Consider the following 26,923-nt stretch of genomic DNA (forward strand, 5'->3'; position numbering starts at 1 on the left):
ACTAATCTTTACCATGCGTACAGTTACAGATATTTGAGGTGTTTAATCAATAGCATTCACATCTACACAGAAAATGTATATCGACATACAAATTTTAAGAGTTTGTAAAAAACATTCAACACACATATAACCGTACCTACTTATTATTATATCATATTTAACACTTAACTTGCTTTTTCCGACCTACCAAAATATGTGTTATCAATATAACTTCTGATAAAATTAAATATGTCTTTATATCCTGGTCTGACTTCAGATTTCATTGCATGTGATTGCATGCAGGATTTACATTTTAAGAATGAAAATATGGTAATTAAGTAAAAATTACAATTTCTAAACAAACTCACAGAAAAATATCCTAAAAAAATTGTATAGCTAAACATCTGTTGGCACAACCAAAATTTTAGGTGGCATGTCATGCCATCTTGAAACTGGTCACAAAGTGATGTTGTTTTGACAGATTGTTGACAAAACTGATAAATAAATAATATATATGTTTTTATATTAATTTTATATCTAATAAGAAATAGAAGTTCGAAATGGAGATCATCCAAAGGTTATTCTTTCCTAGTTTTTTTATTTTACTATCCTTCGCAAAATAACAAATTACAGATTTTTTACACTTAAGTCAAATCCCAAAAACAAATTAAAACAGCAAAACTTAATGTCAATACATCTGAAACAAAATAAACCAGTTGTGTAGCCGTTATTGACTACTGCCAAGTGTGAATCAACCCAGTACAAAAAAACTGTTTTTCACCAACAATGAATCTCTGATAAGGAAAAAATGGCTTGTCAACTAGTGTGAATATATTCACTATAATAGAAACCCGTAATGCGTTGAATGGTTACTATCTTATCATGTAAATACATCATCTGCCAAAATAACATTACTTTAAATGGGGCTACTTATTATGCAATGAGAAACCGTGGCACGTTGCTACTGCGAAAAGGGCCTAAGGGTCATACCAACCGGATAAGCTTGGCCTTTCCCTTTCTGAAATTTGTATAAAGTCTTTAATGACTATATTTTGCCCTTCAGATTGTCGTAAATCCTGATGTAATTTACAATTCAGATTACAGTGGAGAGGAATCTCTCTAGCTTTAACAGTTCTTAAACAAACATATATTAAATAATCTAAATTACATAAATTATTAAACTAAACACCTTCCAAATGGAAACAATTATAAAAACTTCAAACAGTGTACAAATGAATTTAAAATAAATCAACACAATTGTATAAATTGTAAAAATTATGAATAAAATATGTTTTATATAATTGTAAAGCAATTTATTAAACTTGATGGATGATTTTAAAATGAAAAATAACTTAGTAATAGATAAAAAATACATATTAATTTTAAAGTATTGTACAATCATGGCTAAAACTAAGAAATGTTCAAATAATTCAATAGTCTTAGGATTAAATTGCTAAGTCTATATTTAATCAAATATTACCTGTAATAAAATACAACAGGATAATTTTACAGATTTCATTTAATGATGTGAATAAATATAAAAAACAAAAAGTAATTAATAACATGATTGATTAATACAAAAAAAAGAGATTTATTGAGCAAAAGATGCACATATTAAAATACATTTTACACAAAATGTTTCAAAAATATTAAATTATGTACTCATGTGAATGTTAAAAGCTGCATGATTTATTGAATTAATTTATTAATTGTCATTAAACCTTAGGATATTTAGTTTTATCAACTGTCAAATTAATAACACAATCTTCAGGAACACCTGTTTAATTTGCCTTGTAATACTAGAAATACTAATAAAAAGAAGAGATTAAAAAATTAATTTTAATAAGGCATACATAACCTCATAAATGCTTAGTTAATTATATAATTGGGTTTCAATCTAAAATTAATTAAAAATCTATGTAAATCATATGTTTCTATTGATAATTGCTTTCCATAAGACTAAATAAGCAAGTATGAACTAAGAACAATAATCATACTTTAATGCACTTAATTGTTTAATGTCTGTAACAGTTTTATCCTTACCAATGAACAATCAATGATTTCTATCTCTTATCTGGTAAAGAAATTAACATTGATATTATTACCCTTTAATATAGATTTAAAAAGATTCAAAATAAATCATATAATTGTATAAATAAATAATCTGTATAAAGAATAAGCAAGCAACTATAAACTGTCTAAGAAAACAATAATTAATACTTTTACTCACATATTTAATAGCATTTCAGGTTTTTAACCAGTAAATTCATAATGATATTATCTCTCTTTCTCACTTCTTACAGAGATATACAATGATAACAATATTATTGACCTTAAATAAAAATCTAAATAAATCAAATGGTTGTATAAATATTGTATAATGACTAAACAAGAAACTAAAACTGTCAAGGAGACAGTAATTAATACTTCGAACAACATACTTGTCAAATTAATTTTTTTTAACCTTTAATCAATAAATTCACAGTGATGTACCACAATTTCTTGTCAGTTAAAATTAACATAATTAGTATTAATAATTTTCTTTCTTCTTCTTCTTCTTAAAAGATTTGTATAAGTTTTCAGTGTTTCTTAGAGAATTACATGTAAATTTTCTACAATTTTTAAATAAAATAATAATCATAGGTAATTTATTTTTGTTTTTAGAAAATAATATCGGCAGGTTCTTTACATTTCCAAAATAACAAAGTAATGGCATTAGCAAATATATATTAAATATGAACCAACCGGAACAAATTTTCATTTGGCATTGTTACGTATAACCGTAGAGTAACAATTTGATTTATGTTCATTGTCTCAATAACTTAGAAGAGTGGTGCATTTCTGTGGATTACTCGACTTAAAATTAGCTTTAAATATTAATAATGACAAATGTTATTTTATGCCAATAACAAATAACGGTAAAAAGCACAACAACAAATAAGAGACATTACTTTTAAAATGGAATGTTTGCATCCTTTCCATAGAAACACAACTAGTCACACATTTGTTGAAACCGCAACTCCCGGGTCCGTAGGCATCCACATAACACTACATCTCACCGTCAAAGTTCACTACACCTGTTTTTTTGACTTAATCAATCTTTGATTTTTTACTTCTAGGTAACTGGCAGTAGATAGATACTCGTGACAAAACTCAACACAATGACAGTCTCGGTTCTTAGTACTAGAAGTGTTGTAAATACTCGGACTTCTACTAACTAAGAGTAACTACTCAGGTTGTGGTTTTACAAGAGTAGTCCAGAAATTTTTAAATATGATAAAAATGGTTAGGAATAACCTAACGTGATGCTAAATCAAGAACAGAATTTACGCTAAATTGTACATAATAAAACCAATGTTGTTATATTGTACATGAAAAACTACATCAGATTAAATCAAGTGTTAGTAATTTCTAGGTATTAAATTTAAAAAAGGAAACAAAACAAAGATCAGAAGTGAAATCAATTGTAAGATCCAATAAAAAATACCAATAACTTATTACCTTATGTTTTCAAACTGAACAGAAATAGTATGTATTAAATAGTCAGAAGTTTTAAATATTATACTTTAACTGAATTTTTAAAATAAAACAAATACTGAGTTAATATTTTGTTATCACTTTAATTAGTGAGTATTTTTGGATTGTCTGGGAAATGTATAAAATGCATAAATGATTCAACTGCTCTATCATACTTACACCAAAGTATGAATCTTACTTATTGATTAGTTCACACAAAACAATGGCTCGTACTGTATTATTATACATTTTTTTTGTCTTTGGACCAACCATGGTTTATAGTGGTCATTGTGCTGTTGATCCTGATGAAGGCTACTACACCTCTATGAACTTCATTGAAATTTCTTAAAACTCTTATAAAACGTCATGTAAAGTTTTATAACGACTATCTACCCAACTCTATATTACAATATTTTAAGTGGTAAGTTGTTGATATTTAATACAATGGAAATGTCAACTTGTTGAAACAAGTAATAGATAAGAATGTTGAATGTAAATATTCCAAGCATACTCGTTAAAATATTAAGCCTACAAAAGTATAACTATCAATGTATCAAAATACTTATACATAATATATACAAAATTGTCTGTAAAAATATATAAAGTTGTAAAATTTCAGTATTTTATGGGTTAACTGCTTTATTTTGTCCAAAAAAACTTTTGTTCAGAAAACTTGGAATAGAAAAGAAACATCAACTCCATCCGGACAGGACAGAATGTGAGTATGTGCTCGCACTGCATAATAAGACTGTTATTATGTTAGGTTACGATTTTATAATTTTAATCAGTTTATGTAACAAATTAGTTGAAAATACCTTTTCTTTGTAAATTATAATATATGAACACTAATTTTTGTTAATTAAATTGTCAAGTGTGTATTGCAATATTTCTGTGGCAATAATAACAGCTCGTGATTACAGAGTACATCACACGATCGGCTGACACTTGTACTCAACTCCTTGCACTCGAATGATCAAACTTAGAGATTTCGGTTGGATGAAGATGGTACCAAGACTAGCTCTGGTTGGAAAAAAATGAAGTGTTAACCCATTAAATATGATATCAAGCAGTTCAGAAGGCAGATGGGTCTTGTGAAATTTTAGTATCAGTTTAACTCTTGGTGTATATGACTGAGTTATTTTTTGCCTACGGACACAAAAATATACTTATAAAGTAACCTACGGAATTGATACACAACTTCCACAGCCTTGAATCAAACTTAACCCACATAACTACAATTTTGTACGTTTTCTGTTTTAGCTTGAGCTCGTTCACACAGGTTTTCTTAAACCTTTTCCCTTAAAAGGATTTAATTGCAATCATATCAACTATATTTTAAGTCTAAATGACAGGTGCTAAAGAGTTTACAAAATACAAAACTGCGTTACAAAGATATTCGATGAGAGGCGTCTTAGGCAGTCGATGGTTTACCATCTATGTACATGTTATGGAAGCACCGTAGGCTAGTGAAATATTTACATGGTAGACATAACAGTTTATTGTTTTGAGTCCATGTTGGGAATGTAGTCCATGGCCATCAGACAAGCGAACATGGTCATTACCTGGAACAGAACCAAATTTCAATTATCATGATACAATAAGTAAGGTTAACATGTATAGGAATTAATGCTTGTTTGCAAGATGTCCAAAATTATGTTCTAGAGGTTAAATTAAGATTTTTCTCATATGAATATGTGTCTGGAAATGCATTGCTGGGAATTAGTCTTCCAAAATTGAATGGATTATGAATTTACATTCTGACGTGCCTTAATTTTGCGACGTTACGACAACACACTAACAACATCAGCATTGACCCTCCCATTAGCATTTCGTTGCAGATTTAAATGAATAACACACAGTATACGACACAATTACACTTAAATACATATTAACACCATTTTCAAAACATAAATTGCTACGTCGCGGTCGCCACATGTTCGCATGTGTTACGGACGGTTTGCGACTACAGAAGGAAGAAACTTGTCGAGAAATTTTTGAATAAAGCAGTATCTGTCAAATGTCTACAGTGATGCACTCATTATCTACAACATTTTGCATTGATAGTTTTTAATGATTTTATTAAAATGAAAACCGTTAAATACAGTTTGGGGAGATTTTATTTATTAGGGTGATTTTTAAATGTTAATCTTTTGTAGAATTTCAAAACAATGAACCATTTTTGAGACAACTGAGTTTGAGATTTCACGCCCATCTGGAGCAGAGCAGGTTATGGTGAAGGTGAGTAACAGGTTCCCTGGGCCTTCATTTTGGAAAATGCTGATGTTTTACAGAAATTGTTATGTCCAGCACCACATGTTGCTACAATATCACCACGACTGAAATAGCTGTTTTGACCGGTGTATAAGTAATGTAGTATGTCTTTATAAATAGGTTAAAATCTTACTTATATATTCAAAGTAAATATAATTTTACTAAAGAAACTAAAAAAATGTTACTAAAAAAATCTTGTTACAACGACACAGGTTTCTTAACACGTGACTGAGAAAAAAGATTATTTTAATTTTTTGACTATTAATCATTATGCATATAAAATAAACTGTTCTAAAAATATTTATGCGTTGTAGTACTTCATTAGCAATACAGTTAAAAAGTTTTATAAAAAGTAATAAAATTTCAATGATTATTTTTACTAAATTAACTTGCAAAGAAATTATTGCAGTAACTTATTAGTTTTTCCTGTTGCTGGTACTAAAATTGTAAAACGAGTAAGCATTTGTATATTCAATTAATTTATATTAATTTTTACGTTAAGAAAACTTGAGTGGAAACAGATAAGCATACGTAAAACTAACACAATATTGTGTATTTAAGTTATATGTCTGTTTGTATGATCATTGAATAGCATACTACGTTATTTCTAAAGAGACAAACAACTGTTTTCTTTCCGAAGTTTAACCCTTTTACTGCCGACGTCCGACATATCGGACGTCGGCATTTTTGCCGAAAACGCCAACGTCCGATATGTCGGACGTCTGTTTTTTTTATCGTTACTGGCTACTGTTATGTTCAAATGCCAAAATATTCGGTATTTTGGTTGTTTAGGAGCAAAGGATAATGAAAGAAGCCATTTGAAGAACTTTGGATTTCTATTTTTGTCGTCTTTGACTAGAATTGACGAACTACCTAGACAGCTGTCAAAACCAGATGATCGGATTATGTTACTGAAATCTTCGTTCATTGTTGTTGTTTACAATGTTATCGAAAGTTTTTTGAAGTGTTACTTTTGTTGATCAAGGATAAAATGAGTAAAAGAGTTACATCTAACTCTCCTGTGAGTGAGGGAACAATAAGTAAGTGCAAGACGAACTAAGTGACGATTTCCTTCAGAATTTGTCAGATTCAGATGCCGAGAACGAATCTGATATTATTGTTTAGGGCTATTGATGACAATCAAAGTGATGTGGATGACACTGATGACGATCCTGACTGTATCTTACCATCAGATAATGAGGAGTTATTAGATAGTGAGGGGGATGTGGGCACAGATAAGTTTACCTTCAAATTCCACTGGTAGGCCTAGAGGAGGCCTACCAGTTTTGGGAAAATCCTCATAGTGCAGTTATGTTTCAAGGTAGCACCTTCAAATTTGGTATATGTTCTAAGCAATTGCTCTAGTTTATAATGATATCATGCTCATAATTTTAGTATAATTTTAAAAATAAATTATCAGATGCCAAACACAATTTTTATTTTTTTATTTATTTTTTTATTTATATCATTTTAAAAATAAATAATGTGTTTGTTTCAAATTAAAATGTCTTTTTATTATTTAAAAAACAGCATTTAAATACGAGTAAATAAAATAAAAATTCATGCAAATCTAATGAAAAATAAAAAAGATACAGCATTTTTTGTAAATGAATGCACAACAGTGATTTTCCTCCTTGGCAATTTTGACTGGTACAATAAAAAAATAGTACACACAGCTGATACCGATAACTTCTGACACCGCCTGAATTATTATTGGTACTAATACCAATATAAATGTTTTGAATGACGTAGAAAAAACATGCGTAAAATAAAAATTATTATTGTAATACTTAGAAGAAATATTTTTTAATAGAAGACATTTTTGTATCTATCTTTATATGTATACAAATAAAAATATTTTCCAATATTGTACACATAATTTGTAGTAAATAATTGTTAACAAAAATCCAATTATACCGGCCTTCAGCGGTATTCACACACATTACTGTGGTGATTAGATTGGCCAGTGGCAACATAGAAAAGGTTTTAAAAATACAACTGAATTTAGAGACGACTGTAAAAATGTTTAACCCTTCCAATGCGGCTAACGCCTATAGACGCGGAACTGCCGATGCTTTAAACGCGGATAACGTCTACAAACGCAAAAGCTTTACTTTTGAAATGGCGAAGAATTAGTTGTTTAAAACTTCCGTAAGAGAGCAGGTCGATGTTCCTTTCGACTGTCGGGGACTAGACAAAACTCTTTGTCACCGTTGGTGGACGTTGTAACAGTATCTACTCGGGTTGAAAGCAATCGCCGCCATTTTTTGTATGGCCTGTGACGCGGCATACGCCTACAGACGCGTTCATTTCATTCAGCTGTTTAACATTTCATTCTAGCTGTGTGTGTTGGTTGTATGTTGGTTATATTGTTACAAAGTGTTTGAATCAGTCAGTTGTTATTCTAATAGTGTTTTAGTTTGTTTTTACTAACATTTAGTATAATTTTTTGTTATAATGGCTAATCCAGATGATCCAAATGATTACTACGTACAATGTAGTTTGAGCGCATTTTTATTATGTGTAATATTTTTTTCAATTATTTGTTTTGTATTTTATACCAGTTTCACCATACAAGTCAAGTTTATTTATTCTAAATAAATAAGGTTTATAAGTACAATATTTATTTCATTTCCCTTGTAGGCTATGGTATAAATAAGTTTGTGTTGAATTTCATATTATTACATTTCAAAATCTTATACTGAACTTATTTATTTTTATGTACTAATTATACAGAAACTTCAGTTACAATTTACTCATTATAAATAACCTGTATAAATGTAATGTAATCTGTCAAATAGTGTTCCTATGTACATTATCCTGCAATGCAGTTTATTCAAAATTTCAAATGTTTTCGTGCGTATAAAATTCTTAAAAATATGTAATATTACATGTTTATTATTTTTTCTTATAAAGGTAATACCAAGGAATATGAAACAAAAATTAGCATTGGGAAATATAAAAAAAAATATTTTTTTTATGTCTTAGCGTTTGACAGTAATTTAAATTAGCGCTTTAAGGGTTAATGAGGGTGATGGGAAACCGATATTACTGCATCATACTCGTTTGTGTCCTCTACGCCTCTGATTCTGTAAATAATATGTGCTCCGGTATATGCATCTTGCCACTTACGATGAGTGACTAGAGGTTTGCCCTATGCGGCTGGCTCTACGGTTCCACTATGTGTACATATATTTACAGGTATTAAAAGGCTAACCGAGCGACATGTACAAGATGCTACTTTTGCTGCAACCATTATCTTTTTACGTAAAAACAGAAGAAGAAAAAGACTGTTTCTTGGATAAGTAATTATTTGGAATCAACATTAATAAATAGGTGATGCAGTGTTACGTGAAATCTGTGAACTTGATAGAAGTGGACTTTTTAAAAGCTTCACAAGGACGTTAACCAATGATTTGGACCTTTTTTAATACCACAATCAGGATGATGATAGAATACAACCACCTGGTCTTTTTTCTTCAAGTATATTTATTCACAATGCAAAATAAATGCAGCACTTTTTATTTCATAATAATAACACCTTAATAATCCCACACACAACAAAAGAAGTTCCTGAATAGCATCTCAGCATTTATTGTACTTTTTATAAGGAATGTATGTTACTTGCCATAACCATGGTTTCTTTATAGCAATTATTATAAAGGTCTATTGATATTTTCCTACTCTACTCTATTTTATTGATTAAAGTGAATAAAACATACACAGGGTTGACAAAAAGTAATAAAATATTAAATGAGAAGGCTAAAGAGAAAGACAGATATACTAAACTAATAGAGAGGTACAATTGATTCATTATTTCTTTTTGACTATGAGGACCACATGTGGATTCTTGCGGAGAGCTAAGCAGGACATGCCGCATTGCAAGTGCGTCTCTCATGCACCAAAGTGTAAGATGGACAACAAGAAATATAGTGGAAACAAACTTTTAGGGTAACATAATTATCATTTTTATTTACCATCATTGCCAACTTATTGGTGATAAAACTGATCCTGATTAATTTTGATAAACACGGGTTACCATTTTTTGGTTGTAAATTTGATTTTGACTCTTGTTTTTCACCAAATAGAGATTGGTTTAAAAAAAAATTTCTGACTCAAATTTTTTAATAATTAAAATACTATCTCCAATAACGACAGTCATATTAAAGGAGTTAGTCTCATAGACATTAGCATTCACAGTGATAAGATAATCTATCAATCAGATGGAGCGAATGAGAGCTCAGCATTTTATACTTATTTATTTTCCATCAAAGTATGCAACAATAAACCTTGAAACGTATTGCAAGATCAAAAGGCACTGGAACAATCCAAAAAAAAATTGTTAAGCTCAGAAAGAGGGTTGTCTTGCTTCACAACTATGTTGTCACACACCTGTCCCCTCAAATGTGATACTCATTACATGAATTTGACTGACCAGTGCTAGAAAAAGCATCTAGGCAGTTAGGGGCCATTAAAATGACATCAACCATTGTTCTCTTGTAGTCGGCTGGTTAGAAAATAAGATTTCAAAAGCTGCTTGTTACTGTCTCAAAATGGTGGTACGGTATATGCTTAATTATTGATGTTGAAAAGTAGATTAAAATACACGCTTTTATGCAGTAGACGCAGTAGTAAAATTATACATATAGCAGGTTTTTTAAAATTTGTAAACAGAACGAAGTAGATTTTATGCATCTAGATCCGTTGAATTTTGTGTTTCTTAATTATATCTTATATTTGGTTGTTATAGCCATTTTCTTATTATATTTCATGATCCCAAAGTGACAAGATAAAAGAGTTCAAAAATCAAGTTACTGTTACTGCAACCTATACAATTCTTAATTCTATGTGTATTACATACTTACTCTGTAAAAAAACTATGTTTTCTTTGGTTATTTATAAAAATACAAAACCCGACAATCAGCTAGAGAAGAATAATTACCATTTTAGGTTTCACTTCAACGATGTCTTCAGGTAGAGCATAAACTCGAGCACCCATCCTCCATGCTATTGAAATGGCATACTTTGCATTTGCAAGATTATCCTGAAAACACAATTTGCTTATTAATGAGGATTCATGATGTCAATTTCAAATTCGAGAAACCACTTGAGTTTAGTTTTTTTACATTAATAATAACATACAAATAACAATTAAAGTCATATTGCAATATATAACAAATAATGTTGTTCATCTACCAAAACAACTTTTGAACGTTATGCCAGCTTTCAAAAAGACAATTTTATTTATTACATTCCGTTGAAATATTATTATCAAGAAATAATCAATTGTAAAGATAGTTAATTTTACGAGATATTTATTGTTGCACATAGTGCTTTCTGAGTTATGCAGTCCACACCAAAGCATTATTATGACAATTATAATACTGGGATTTCTTGGTATCACTGTGGACAGCTATCTTTAGTCAAGAGATATAACTGTACACGTATGTGTGCGCACGCGAGCGCATACACGCAATTAAGGCTACTTTTTGGGGCCACCCATCTTAAATCCCAATATATTCAAGATGAATATGAAAACTCATTATTTTTAGTGTCTATAGAATTGATACACAAAATAAATTGGACGCATTTGTGTGATTTGTGCTCTTAATTTGACACAGTATATTGATGAAAGGATTATGCTACCCAATTTCATAAAAATAATCAGAAATTAATGGAAAATAAAGATAATACAGAGTAACCTTGGTAATTTAAACATCATACTTTGAATTACATAGTAAATAAAATTTATTATATTCCTCTTCAACTAGAATATTATCTTCTCCTAAGCATTTACCTCTATATTTAGAAAGCAAGGAAGAAAAACCTTTGATAATTTGAAATGTACTGTCGACAAAATGACCAGATAAAGCTTTGAAAACTTTTTTTGGGGAGAAATCCTTTACAGTGCTAAGAGGAATATGTCCACGTTGAATCCTGCACCCCCCACCTGTGCCACACTATTATTTACTATTCCATTTCAGATCAAAGATTTAAATCAAAGCTGATTTTTCATTACTTCTAACTTTAGCAACTTATGCACAGATATTCTCAGTATTAATCATTATCTCTAAATTGCTACGGTAACAGATATTTTGTGAAAAATTACTAACATTAATATCAAAATTTGCAATCTGATCTCTTCCACAGTTATTCTATTTTTTTTTTTTTTTTTTTGTTTCTTACAATTCTGTTTTGTACTCATTAATGGGGTATTTTTGTATTTTTAACAATTCCTATTGTTCTCTAGGAGATTTTTCAAGTAGCACACAAGGTGTTGGTAAAAACCTTATAACGAGTCCCTTAACCCATTGCGGATCACTGATGGGCTGGGCTCGTCACACAGCGGCCGGGCCTAACGGCATGATGACGAGCTCAGGTCGCGAAAGCGGTCTGCTTTTAAGTTTCCCTCCAGATAGTTCTATTAATGTCTGATAGATCGGGCGATCATCTTCACTTGTCAACTGAGAGTGTTTAACAACGGTCTATGTTTAGAGTTTTCAAAAGTTTTATAAATATCCTACAGATCGCAGTTGTATGTCGAAGTTGAAAAGTCATTCATATGAGTTTACTCTCTGCTTTTTAGCGCTTCTGATTGAGCATTTTCCTCAGTTGTTATTATAATACTTTTGAGGTTAGTGACACACAACTAAACGACGCAGACGTACATGTTGGAAGGTTAAGTCTAGACAATGGCCCGGATGTTGTAATCGCTTCGCCCGAGCCGCTTTATTTAGTCTATGATTCAGACATCATCCCTGCCACCCTGGAACCTTGCTCGAGTGTTATCGTTCCTACATTGCGGATACCCCAGCAGGCCCATGTTCCATCTGAACGAATACCTTCACAGGTGAATTTTCTAGTATACAATAGCGAGCGATACGATGTGGTAAATTAATTCGTGCCTGCTGGTGCCCACGCGCCAAAACAATACGATCTGCAATGGGTTAACTAAAAATTCAATTCTAGTACAAGTAATTCCAATTAAAAAATTTTGCTTGTAACAAAATTTTAAACGTTCTTTTTTTCAATTTCTTAGTGGAATCCTCAGCTAATTCTATGTCCAGTGGCTACCCTAGCCAAAAATGCATTGTATACCAGCAGTTATAACTACCAATGGCATAATGATTTTGTATTTATTCATCTTTTGGTATGCCATAGGCAGACTACTTAATGTTAAGAAAGTCTTCTTCGGCCAAACCGTATCGGACATTATGAATCGGCTCAGTGATTTAATAAAGAACGGTAGTATGTGACATTATCGTACCAGGGAGAGGGTTACTGCGTGTACAATCTCAAAAATATATTTTGAAATAAAGTAATTAATTTGGTATGTAGTTAGGCTTCCACTGATATGCACACTTAAAATATATTTTTTTATGAGTGTCAATTACAGGTAACTAAAAAATCGTCTTATGTTTTAGATCTGTGGAAGAATTTAGATTAAATTTAAATATTGGCATTGTTCTGAACACTACAAACCTGCTAAAGTCTGCAAACAAGAGTACAACGTACCACACTCTGAGTGCCATACTAATGGCTGTTGTCTCAGGAAAATATCACATATAAGTAATAATAAGACAAAATGTTCTAAAAAACGCAAACAGTTAAAGTTAAGAAGATACATACTTCTTCAGTGCCACCATCTCTGACGTTCTCATAATTGATGGATTTGGGTCTGATGGCATCCATCAAGTCAATAATCACCTTGGCATCCGCAATTATAGGGTCCTAAAATAATCACAAAGTTTTAGTACAATAATTTCACAAGTTTTGAACTTTAAGTAGCAAGTATAACACTTCAACAAAGTGTGGAACAGTGATACTTTTAATATTTGTAACGTTAATGGACCCACACTTTTTTAAACAATCTTGAACAATTTTTAACACTTGCTAATAAAAAAATATTTACTTTCGGATTAACATGAAAAATACAGAAATAACCTTATTGTGACTTATAACTACTCCCACTTTAAAGCTTTTTATTTACTTGTTATAATGCCATTATAAAAAGCACTAAATTTTTGTTATTTAGCACTATATTTTTGCCGATTTTAATTTTCAATTAACACCTCCTCATCAAGCGTTTCCCCCCCCCCAGACTGTAATATAATGGAAAAACAGATTCTGTATTTAAAGGAAACAGATTAACATTAAGCATATAGGTAGATGTTAACATTTTTTTTGCATATTTTGATACTCTGTTCTTGGGAATGGTATATACAGAGATCAATAAACCAGTTTGCTTCACACAACTACATCTATTATATCGTGCTACTGAAACTGAATTGGTATAATAATTATAAATTATTGGGAACGTATACAGAAAACAATGTGTAAATTGGCTTAAAGAATGTGTAAAGTGGCTTAAACAATGTATAAAGTGGCTTAAACAATGTGTAAATTGGCATAAACAATGTGTAAATTGGCTTAAACAATGTGGCCACTATCACTGAATCAATGTAACGGAGTATACACCATCTCAGTAAACCAATGGAGTACATAACTAATACATGAATTTTCCGGTTTACACAGTGTCAAAACATTGCTTACACAATTGAACTCCGGAGAGTCCATCTTCAGTCAATTGATATTAAACCGAAACCGAAAGCGGTTGACTGAAGATCACTCTCCTTGGTGAGACCAAAATATTTCAAGAACTGAATTGTGTAAGCAATGTTTCGATGTGGTGTGAACCGGAAAACTTAAATGTCAGTTGTAACAACATCTGCGAAAAACTAAGAAACTTTAATGGATTCAATTTCAATTTACGGAAAACAGGATTTAATTTTAATTAAATTAATCAATTTAACAGGAGAACAATTTTAATTTGTAATAACAGGATATTAATTTACGTAAGGTGTATCAAAGTATATTATATCTTTAACACTAGATGAATCCAATAAAATCTTTTCAGGCTTAGATCTTTTTAAGTTTTTAAATTGGATTCAAGGAATATAAATTTATGTACTGCACCTGGAACCCTTTCAGTGAGGTAGTTTTGCCAGCAGAGGCCAACTTGTTATTGACCCATTGGACGATCTCTTTTTCAACGATAGGGCTCCCTGTGTTGGCCAACTGTGTCAGTATTGACAGCGTATACGCTCGCATCAACTGCCATATGAGGGCTGTAACATCATCAGACTCTCTCAGAACCCTTAGATTCAACGAATTCTTTCATGTGAGCACAGTTACAGTAATTACAAAAGTAAGGAATGAGGAAATAAGAGCAAGATTTAATGAAGATTCACTTGAAGAAATCATGTGATACAATAGTTCTGATGTGTCAAAAGGATACAGAAGGATGGGCTAGTGAGATTATAAAACATAGAGAAGACCCAGGAACACTGGGAGCAAAAGATTAATATAATAATATTTCTGAACATTGTTTAGTATCTTACTTAAATATATGTGTTGATATTCTCCGCTAATGTTCATTAACCCTTTTAACCCCGGCCATTAAATCAAGTGATGTGCCAGAAATCCCAAGCCATTTTCAGACAAAATGTAAGGGTTTTGTAAAAAATTCATAACTCAGTTATTTTTTAAGATATTTAGGTATTCTTTTTTTGTTTTGCTTCTTTATACATGTAGCTTCCAGAAATATACAAATAAAATTATTATTTTGAAAGTAATTTTTTACATACATATACATATATAAAAAATAAATAAAAATGAAAAAATTTCAAGTTTGATCATGGAAACCATATAGATAAAAAAATATTTGACACAAAAATACCCATTTACTTTATGATATATTTAATCCTTAATAAAAAGAAACAAAAATTATAGGCCTACCTTATTTACAAGTGGAGTAACATCAATTTTTGTGTTACTCATTGCAACAGTAGGCCTACCAGATGATGTTCCTGGTTGAGCAACGTCCTCATCTGACGAATTTTGAAAGGGTTCAAAAGTTGGGTCTTCAACTATATCATCTAAATAAGTTTCAGATAATTCACTATCACTTTCCTCTGCTAATTCCCCTTCTGATTCAGAAGAAATGTTTTCAAGATATCCATCACTCAAATCGTCGTCACTAATCACATCCACACCATTTGCAACTAGGTTACTAATTAGTGTATTTTCACTTACGGGAGACTTTGAACGATGTCTTTTACTCATTTTGAAATCAAACAAATAATAAACTAAACTTTAACTGCCGTACTTTACACTGCTTTAACCTAAAACTGTGAAGAAAACGGAATATTCACAACCACGTGATGTACAGCTGTCTGCAACAAGCGTGAGCAGTCAGTCGAGACGAACTGCAATTGCTCAGTCACAGACTGACAAAATACGAAGTCAAACCATTACAAACTAATATATTTCGATGCAAAATATCTTTGTGCACAAGTCTGTGAAATTTCAAAGCATTTGGTGAAATAGGTGGCCAGTAAAGTAATAAAAAGTGCACGTCCGCACTATACGGACGTCGGGAGTTGACGCCATTTTTACGACGTCCGTATAGTACGCACGTCGGGGTTAAAGGGTTAAATAATATTTTACCAGTTTTATCCCAAAACATGCCAAATTGTAGTATTATTTATTATATATAATAAATGCAGGGAAAATTTGAAAATTTGCTGTGGATGTGCGTGTTCAATAAGTTTACTGTATCTCAGCTAATCCAGATTTTCATTAAAACTGGGTCCAATACTACTTACTCTGGGTAAATTACTCTAAGGAGTTACAACCTAATGTTACGGTCATGGAAAGGTCATAAACAGTAATGATCTATCAGTTTTTCTGTACCGTTCTTGATTTAAAAAAAAACTATTCTTGGTCTGATTACCAATTCTACCACTTCATCATAAAATATTCTTATCTAGACAATGAAGTAGATAAGAATAAAACGTTATTTTATTTGTCTAAAAGAAAACATCGTTGATTTGGAAGTTGTTAAATATATATTTATATTTACTTTATATGACACAAATCGATGCAGCACAAACTGCAACTCAATTTGGAATGAACACATATGAACAATATTAGCTTCACATGTCACCACAATCAAAACACAAACGATAGCTAGCTAGCAGAATGATTAACAATTTATGGATGGTTGTGTTCTGGTTCTTTTCCCAAGAATTGGTGGCATGGCTAATAAAATATGCCACAATGTAATATTTATGTTTAATTATTATAAAGCACTGCTTACTCACTATAAATGTCAACAGCGTATAAAGTTATGACTAAACTAAGGGCAGTATTTACAACTGATGTACTTTACCTAGGGTGAGTGTTGCATTGCCGTCATTCAAGTCTTGGCCTGCAATTCCCACCAAAGAAAACTTTAGCTCTTTGCCTAGTTCAATGGCATAATTACAGTTCTCCAACTTTTCCATGAATTTTCGTAACTTCGAGAAATTCCTGAAACAAAAACTGTTGTCAATAATTCTATATCATAAGATACAATACTTATGGGTACAACCAAGCATTGAACCCTGTATGACACACCTAATTAAGAAGTTTTAAGTGATAATAATTTTGGTAATAAAACTATCCCTGGATGTCAATTTTTAAAGAAATATTGATTGGTTAAAATTGATAGTTGATGATTCAACACATACACAATTTAAACAGATGATTTTTCTCAATTAGTGTTTTAAATCTTCATATCAGGCATGGTTGTTATTTTAATTTTAACAATACATTTATACCATTACACTATTTAAAATTATAATTTCTACTTAATAAATTCAAAAATTTGATTTATGTTTAAGAAAATAAAATATCAGATTTACAATATTTTAATAAGTTCTACAAAATTGTATGTACATTTTTGTACATATTAATGAAAAAATACTTGGTACTGCGATATCATCAATGGCTTCTCAATACATCTGATACTAGGTAATTCAAACTAGAGGAAAAATACCTGGTACTAAAAGGGTTAATATTAAGGTTTTCAAATCCCAATCCAATATTTAACACTTAACCTGATTGAGACATCAGTACACAAACTCATTAATCACATTTAAGTGTTGGATTATCCAATTGCTAAAAACTAAAATGAGTTAACTTTTCTAAAAAGAGAACAAGAACACTTTGTTTATCACAAGTAATGAGGGCTGTTAACAAGGGAAATGACTGGGAATGGTCACAACAATTGTTACAAAGCAAGTAAGAACTTGGTGCTAGTAACACAATAACCATGCTATTACGTAGAAAACATGTGCTGACATGCCTTTACCTGCACCCGGCAACTCCTATCATCCTTACTGAAATATAATAAAACATTTCATAAACCGTATAGTTTATTTAAAACAACTTAGCTTATAAGTATTACAGAACAATTTCTAAACCAATCACACTCTTGAAGTCCTAAACTGAATAAAACTTTAAACTGTTCGAAACTTGGGACTTGAACAGAGATTTTCACATAACATTTTACAATGTTTCACAGTTCATATTTTGAATCAAATCAAAAATTGCTTATTTAATAGAATACAACATATGTGACACTAATATCAGCTATTTGATATATATTTAACTAATACATATGTTTCTGCTATTAGGTAATTATTGAAATTTATTCCCCACACAAGCATAGCTTTTGCATGAGAAGCTATTAATTAATTACCCTGTAATTATCAAATAAATTTATAAGGCTACTGCAAAAAAGAGGAATAAATGAATGTAAGACAAATAAATAAAGAACATAATATTGAGGGCAACGATGACCTATACTACCAGCTATGTGCTAAGGTAACAAGAAGGTCCGGAAATTGGTTTAAAAATCTAGAGATCTTCCAAGGCTCACAGTAAAGTTTCTGGTTTATTCTTAGTTTTGCACAATGTGAACATTCTAAGTTTTCCTAATTAGGTGGTCCCTGTTTCACTTTCTAATACTAGATCATAATGAATATCCAATGGCCTGTCACAAGTTGTTGACCTGTAGATGGTAATTTTTTTTTTTTAGTTCATAGTTGAACAATAATCATTATTCGAAATAAAATCACCTTAATAATAATGTATGTACCCTTTTAGAACATGATTCAGTACTGATTACAAGGGATTAAGGTATAATGCATTTATACTACATTAAACCTATTTGTTTGTATTGGAAAAACATAACTAATACTCACGATTCACAAATCACTTGGCTGCAGTAGTAAAACAGAATATAATTAGAATAAAAGAACATAACTATCTGTTTATGTTATGAACCTTAACATTTGGTGGAATTTAATTAATTATTGTCATAACTAGGGATGGCCCAGTAAAAAATATTTCTATCCCAATGCCGATACCAAAATTATGGTTTTGATTCTTGATTCGGGATTCAATGCCTATACTGGTTCCTGTGTTATTTGTAACTTAAAATATAGGATGTTTTTTTTTAATTGTATCACTATATTTCAATTGTTAATACATGCGTCTGGAATTAAAATTACAAACTTGATTCCAGATTCCAGAACTGAACCATCCCTAGTTATAACAATCATCAAAACTAAATCTTTTCTAAATTAGTATTATAAATAACGTAATTTATCCAAAAAAATACTGAGAAGTTAAAAAATATGACCGCTAACAAAAATGTCGTCATATAGACAAATTATTTTTAAATAATCCAATTATGTTAGATTTAAAAAAATATATACTAGTTTTGTATTTGGATGACTAAGTACCTGTGGACTCTGTTCCATTTGACGATGCCAGGCTTGATGATATCGTAAAGTTGGAAGATGATGAGGCCATCGGCCAGATCTGAGTACAGCCAGTTCACATGAGGAGTAACACCCATTGAGTTCATCCAGTTTCTGTAAGCTGAAAAAATATACAAATATAAATCAATTCTTATGACAATTTAGTTTTATATTTCTTAAGACAACTAAATCTTGAGTTCCATTGGAGTGATTCTAATAACTGCAAATCATTATGTTAATCATTGAAATATTTTCACTTTGCATATTTTGCACAGATTAAAAAAGTAAGGATTTAATACAATATTTATGGTGAAAAAGGGTTTCTTATTAAGAAATATTTTAACAAAGACTTTTTTTTAAGTTTGTATCCGCACAGATTAGTCCTAGGCTAGAATTTTTGAAAGAATGTTTTTGACTGGAGTGATTGTATGAAAACTTTATGATTAGGGCCAACATTGTTCATAATGTGGACCAATGATAGTAAGAGCCTTATGTGAACCAGTCAGAGGACCAGACTAACTGCAAAGTGTGCACAAATAGTAATATACGCATTTGGAACTTTACAAAACTTAACAATAAAAAACGAAAAGTGTTCATTCAATCTGCAATTTGCCATAAGTGTAATGAAATTTTGTAAAACCTTCATTGGTGCCAAGTTTGATACATACGTACTAACTTAACTCATAAAGAAACACTGTGATCATTATCATGAACGTTGATGCGGTCATTTAAAAAATTAACACATCACTGCCTTACTCATTACGCCATTCTCTTAAACTTCACAAAGCTGGCGATGGATTTCAATCAGTTTGTAGTTCTTTTGCCAACAAAATCAAACCACTGACCGTACTTTACAAGTGGCAGGATTTTCAATAGCAGCACACATTATAACTGGTAACTGACACAAGTAGGAGAGATCCTACCACAAACCATTGAGTTGTCAATGCGTACTGAGCATACGGATCGTTTTACTCCAAAATGGCGGCTCTAACACAGTTCATGACTAAGCTAGTCCCAAACGTCTGTTACTTTCTGAACAATCTTCGTAATTAGATTTCAGTCTCTACATAAATTCAACATACTTAGATGTGATTGTACATTAAAATGGCTGTAAGCCTACAAAACGTATGTAAATAATGCATATAAATTAATACCTAAAGTGTACTTGTACCTTAATTATAATAATTTAAAATATCAACATGTTTATGTTCTAGATCTACTAGAACGTTGGATAATATGTAACAAAGCAATTGTGCATAAGCCTGCAAATATCCAATAAGTTAAAAATAGTTACTTTTCTCTTCTCTTGTCTCTTCCAAGTTCTCAAGCCCTTCAATCTGCTCCTCTGGCCGCTCCAGTCCAGGGTAGAAGTTGAACAGGTTAGCGACAAAGGCCAAATTCAGCTTATAAATGCCGCCCACAACGTCACTGGGCGTTACAAATGTGCGACATCCCAATTTTCCAGCTTGTTGCAGCATTACTTCTGCTCTCCTCAGCCAATCCTTTCTCCTAATACAATAAAAACACAAAATTGACAATTTGTATTCCATAAAGTAATCCCTTACTCCAATGCTCAATAAAAAAAGTTTAAAATATTCATTTTTAAAAATGTATTTATTTTTGTTTTATACAATCTGTTAATTTTGTTATTCGTGCCAGAACATGAAACATTCATAGAGTAAACAAATATTTTTTTTTAAATTTAGGGTGTGAGTTTTTTTATCAGTGATAATTAGGTTTGTATTGTGAAAAATACCATGCCTTAAATACATATTTTGTAGCATTTTCATCAAAACACAATTTATTCAAGTAAATACTAAAGATATTTCAATTTAATTTTTCAGCATTTTATTAAATATTAAGTAATCTTCTAGATAATATGCTATTTAGCAAAAATGTACCTATAAATTTAGTAAGACATATGTATGTAATTACATTTTCCAAAACTGGTTTTTGTCACATTGTATCTGAAAAAAATACGCTTCTCCGTTATTCGTAATTACAATATAATCTGTTACAAAATAAAATAAAAATCACAAGAATTGAATAAACTTTTATAAAAATGTAAAATTGTTAAGATCTACTTCACAGCTGTGATCTGCAATGTTTCCTTAACAAAATACTTACTTCTTACAGTATTATTAAAGTGACATAATATTCTAAAACAAACTCTAGAGTTAAGTAGGACACTATAAGGATAGGATAACAGTATTTGTCGACTAAGAAACAAGGGCAAACTGAACATCTTAACAATCAGAGTTCTTAACAATCAAGTTATATTGTATGAGAAATTATTGTAAGAAATGACACCAGGCATCATTGGCTGAGCATTAGCGAAGCATATTACTCGAGACTGGAAAATTTTTCAGTTCCCTCCGTCTGTCCGCACAATATCTCGAAAGTTACAGTTCGAGGACTTTAGCTGTGCGCGTGACCTTGGGTGTGTGGTGATAGGCGGGAGGGGTGGTGGGGTAGTATTATGCGCTGCGTCCCGAAAACATTTCCTGTGACACATAGTTAAAACCCTCCTTTCAGGAACCGTATTGGCCCAAATAACTCATCACACTCGCTAAAATCAGTCTGTTTTGTGACAGTGCTGATCGTGGTGGAATTAAAAAAATAATAGAATACCAAATAATAGCAATACTAGGACTTATCCTTGTTTTTCAGTTGTTATAGTGTTGTTTAATGTGTTTTTGAAAATAACGTATTTGTCAATACTAATCTGCAAATCGAAATCGTGAGTTTAAAGTCGTTAAAGAGATTGTCGCGCCTTCATCTCAGCGGCTAGCACGTAAACGCAACCCGCCACACAGATAGCGTTTATTAGTTGAAAGGGTAGTATTAGGGCCCTACGAGCACAGCTAAATTCCTCCAACTGTAAGTGACCCGTAGACTTGAAAGTTTGCATGAAGCTTCATATTTAAATAAGGAACACTGAGTTCGATGATGGTGCATGTGACTCCATGGGATTTTGCTGGGCATTAGCGAGTATTTTTACATTGGTCTTATAGGTAACCGTGATGGTAACAAAAAAAACAAAACTAAGTACAATCATATGGGGCTTCAACATGTGACTCTTTTATTCGTAGACGTAAAAGAAAAAAAAAATAGAGTGTAAAGACAATGTTATAAAATGGTAACAAGAATTGATTTCAGGGCACTACTTTTGGGTTGTAGTACTCTCCCTATGATATTGATATGATACCCAATTTAATTAACAAAATGTGAATGTATCATGTAGCAAGATAACACAAGAAACTTTTCATCTTGAATTGCAAAATGTATATTGGTTAAATTGCAGAAAAATTCAAAGTACCATAAAAATGAATGATAGAATACCTCCTCAGTCCATTTCACATAAAAAAGCGCATGCGATAGGTAATGTATCTGACTGGCGTGAGATAATAGCTAAAGGGCAAGAGTGAATAATTCAATTTATAACGCAGGATGACACATGACACATTGACAGTGTGCATGAATAACAACAAAATAAAAATGTGCCTGAGATTATCTTTTTTCATGCTTTACACTGCACATTACATAATACAGAAATACCAAACAAATATTTTCATACATCCGATAGTATTTTTTCAAAACTAAAACTAATTTTGCAATATTTTTAGTTACATTCAATTAGCAAAAAGGATTGAAACTGTGACTTGAGGATGATGATAATAAATCATGTGGGATTTTAGGACCAAGTTTAGCTTTTATATGTTCTAAAGTGTTGATTTTAAATCTGTTAACATTATTAAAAAAATATTATATTATATTTAATTTGATATGTGTAAGATTAAACAAAACATTGATTAAATCTTACAGAAAGTGCTTCCACAGTCACGCCTTTCTCAGGAGGTGCAATCTGTTTGATGAGATGTGTGTAGATTTCTGAATCACAGATGTCTTCATGGAAGTTGTTGCAACGTCTGTGAACAAAAATAATTCACTTGTAAGTTTCTCTTCTACACGCAAACACTGTATACAGTATGTAACAGATATTCAGATAATCCAAAAAGTCTAGTCCCAACATTATTTGTCTTGAGACTTGAATCCACACGACATACAAGCAAGCTGATTATGGATGAACCAAAGAGGTTCCCATTATTTCATTTAATAACTAATTTATTTGAGTAACACATTCACTCCTAACGTCTCAAATCGGAACGCGCTGAACTTTCTCTGGGTACTGCTGTCTCCAATCAGAGACCTCTGACCATTGTTTCTATATACGCTAAAAAGTTTTATATGTGCATACCTAGTGAGTAGCAGTGAATGTATTAAAAAATATATGTTGTGAGCAATTTTCAGTCTACAAAATTATCTTAATATTTTTTTTTACAAATTTATAAGAAGTATTTAATTGTGATGAAATACTTTTTTAATGTTTGTATCTTTAATTTTAACTCTCTCGTGACAATAGCTTTCATGGGGTTTGTGTTGCCTATTAGGCCTATAAGGTGAGGGACAATTCCTGAGATTGGTAAGTGGGAAGTACAGAATTGATTTAATTTTGATTTTTTAAATTTAGTTTTGATGTTGTCAGATTTATTTTACTTTTCTATTGCTGAAATTGCTGTTTTAGTTTATCACTTTGGCCTTTCCAGGAAATATCCATACTGCAATTGCTATAACAAACCTGGGCAGTCCAGCTCTCTCCAGGTGATGGTTGACCCACCGCAGCAAGATGGCCTCCGGGGACAGTTTCATGAGATCCTCGATACCTTCTCCCTCTGTCAGCAGAGTTGTCAGCCCAGGGCAATTCTCCAGGTTGATTTGATTGAACAACCCTATCTGTTGGAGCAATCGAATACAAGTTTGAGTAGAACAATTCAAATCTATCGTTTCACATATATTTGTACCATGTACCATTATATTAAGAGACAATTATATGTTCATCATATCTCATCAATGATTAAACTCTCTCCACCAAATTGTATTGTTCAACTAACCACAGACAGACAATCTGTATTTATTTTTGTACATCCTACATTGAATTGTACTAATTTATTCAAATCAACAATTAGTAGCAAAAATTCAAATTATTCCTTTTTTATAACGATAAAAAATATTATTAACAATAGTGCTCCTTTAATTAATGTAAGGCCTTACCGACAATATAAACTTTCAAGATTTTTCTAACTTAATTTTTGTTATGAGTGTTAGCAATTTTCTTAAGATTACGTAAAAAAATCACTAATGTATGTGGTTCTTTTAAAAAACTTCATAGGGTTTTTGTGAAGGCAGTTCTGTACAATCTTGCTGCATAAATTTTTTCATCATACAATTTGAAACATATACTTTGTTCGGTAACATACGTAATACATTATAAGATATACTTGTAGATTTTTTAACATTTTTAGGTTTGAAAGTTGCTGATTTACAGATATCTTGTTTTATATATTTAACATTATTGCTATTGCCTTATTTTGTAAAATAAGACAGCAGATTCTGAGAAGAATTAGCACTGTACACACATTCACTATATAAAATATGGAACTGAATGTAAACATAGAAATTGTTCGAAAAACTTTAAAAACCATATTCATTTTTGGTACCACATATACCAATAAACCCCACTGCATGTGAGTAAAAACACTAATATACGCACAACTTATTGAACAATTCAGTATTTGAGATAATTCATTTTAATTTAGTATACTACAAAAATTAATTTAGATTTTATTTGAGCTAAATTAGGTTAACCTGAATAATAGATTAGTTATGAAAATTTATAACAAATTTGAGTAATAAGTAACTTTGCATATACCTGTATTTAAAATACAGGTTATGTAGCTTATAATTCGTAACACTATCACACAGTAACTACAGCTCTGCTATTTAGCGTAATAAATGTATACGAATAGATAAATTTGAATTTAACTCACTCGAATGATCTGCCAAAGCAAGCCCAGCACCAGGTGAGGTTTGCCCTTGGCCAGGTCATGAGCATCGATGTTGACGATGTTGCAGCCTATACTACGGCTGGAGTTGAGAGCCATGGTCAGGTTTTCCAGCTTCTTGTACACTGTTAGATTCTTTTTGTTGAGAGCTCGGTTGTCAATGGTGTCAGGACATGAGTGGTTTATCACTTTACTGAAATTTAAAAACATTTGTTACTTACGTATAAGAGTACAATGCAATTAAATAAATTGAATACAATGGGACATCATAAAGAAACCAGAGTAGTGTTCAGGAGCAGGGTTTGTTCAGTAAAAAATTCTCCTACTAGTCGTGTACGAGGTTTGTCTAACAAATATCTAACCTTGACTTCTGGCAAGAATATGAATCACTCTGCAGCAATCATGACAGTCCTTCAAAGTAAATATCCTCCATGAGCCACCACAGTCATCCAACACTTCCAAACACATTCCTTGAACTCATTTTTTTAAATAGCTAACAGAGCTGTTGCATTTTGTCTAATTTGTTCTATGTCCTCAAACCTTTCCACATTCAGAGGAATTTTGGAATCAGGCAGAAATCACAACACGGAGCTATGTCAGGATTGAATGAAGATTGATGAAACTGTTTGACGGTTAATTTGTTCTAAAAACTTGTGAGTAAAGATTGATGAATGAGCTCGCACAGTACTGTGACGCAAAATATAATCCCGAGCTGGCCACAATTTCCTTTGAACTGGATCTCGCAGCTGTGCTAGGACATCAAAATAATATTGCTTGTTGACCATTTCTCGTGGAGGTACTCATGTTGAACATTCAATCATACCATTGACCAGCTTTTGTATCAGCAAGAGATTGGCCATTCTTCCCACCAATAAGGGAGGAAGCTCAAATACAAGTGCACTCCTTGAGGACTCAACCGGAACCTCACTGTAAAGGTAAACTTATGCTTTGACAATGCTTCAACTCTGTCTTTTGTTTTTACCATTGCTCTTCACAAGTCTTCCACTGTGAAGTCTGAGCTTTTGTATCAGGATCATAGCCATAAACCCATGTCTCATCACCAGTAATAACTGTATATCCCAGTTGCTACGAAATGAATCCAGATTGTTTTGTGTGATTTCAACAACAGTTCTCATTGGTACCTGAAAGAACACGTGCAATGTTTGCAAGATTTCTTACAGGTTACTCTGCATTGATATGTTGGGCCATCTTTGAATTGCCTAAACCACTCTTTTATTATTTGTTAATGTAAATAAAGAATAAATGCTATTGCATAGTTTATGCCAGCCACCATCGTGAGAGCAAGCTTCAAACTTTTAACTATCGTAGTGAAAGGAATTTTAGTTTTGTTATACTGGGAGTTGTATCACTTAAGAGAGCGATTCTTACTGAACATAGCTTTTTGTCTACTTTGGAGATTATCATATATGTTAAACTATGTAATGTATTTTCTGACAGCTGCATAGAGTTGTTTCCACAACGGCTACCACTCAATACACACTTGTACTGCACTGGCTTCTCCCCATGGACAGGCAGAATAAGGCTAAAAACAAAAAGGGGAAAATAAAACTTGAACAAGATTCAGGAAAATTATATAGTCAG

At 31.5% G+C, this 26,923-nt stretch overlaps 1 protein-coding gene across 1 annotated transcript in view; it reads right to left on the reverse strand.

The window, feature by feature from the left end:
• Positions 1-2,543: 2,543 nt before the first annotated feature.
• Positions 2,544-26,923, reverse strand: part of LOC124368817 (plastin-2) — a 65,784-nt gene continuing 41,404 nt past the window's right edge. The window contains exons 5-14 of the mRNA XM_046826217.1: positions 25,307-25,514; positions 24,058-24,212; positions 23,242-23,347; positions 20,713-20,920; positions 19,401-19,539; positions 17,000-17,139; positions 14,743-14,894; positions 13,396-13,497; positions 10,709-10,810; positions 2,544-5,057 (exon numbers count right to left, since the gene is read on the reverse strand). Coding sequence (XP_046682173.1) covers positions 4,992-5,057; positions 10,709-10,810; positions 13,396-13,497; positions 14,743-14,894; positions 17,000-17,139; positions 19,401-19,539; positions 20,713-20,920; positions 23,242-23,347; positions 24,058-24,212; positions 25,307-25,514 — 1,378 coding nt within the window. The 3' untranslated portion in view covers positions 2,544-4,991. The remainder of the gene's footprint in view (positions 5,058-10,708; positions 10,811-13,395; positions 13,498-14,742; positions 14,895-16,999; positions 17,140-19,400; positions 19,540-20,712; positions 20,921-23,241; positions 23,348-24,057; positions 24,213-25,306; positions 25,515-26,923) is intronic.

This window comes from Homalodisca vitripennis, chromosome X (genome assembly GCF_021130785.1).
Source record: "Homalodisca vitripennis isolate AUS2020 chromosome X, UT_GWSS_2.1, whole genome shotgun sequence".
NCBI classification, from domain to species: Eukaryota; Metazoa; Arthropoda; class Insecta; order Hemiptera; family Cicadellidae; genus Homalodisca; species Homalodisca vitripennis.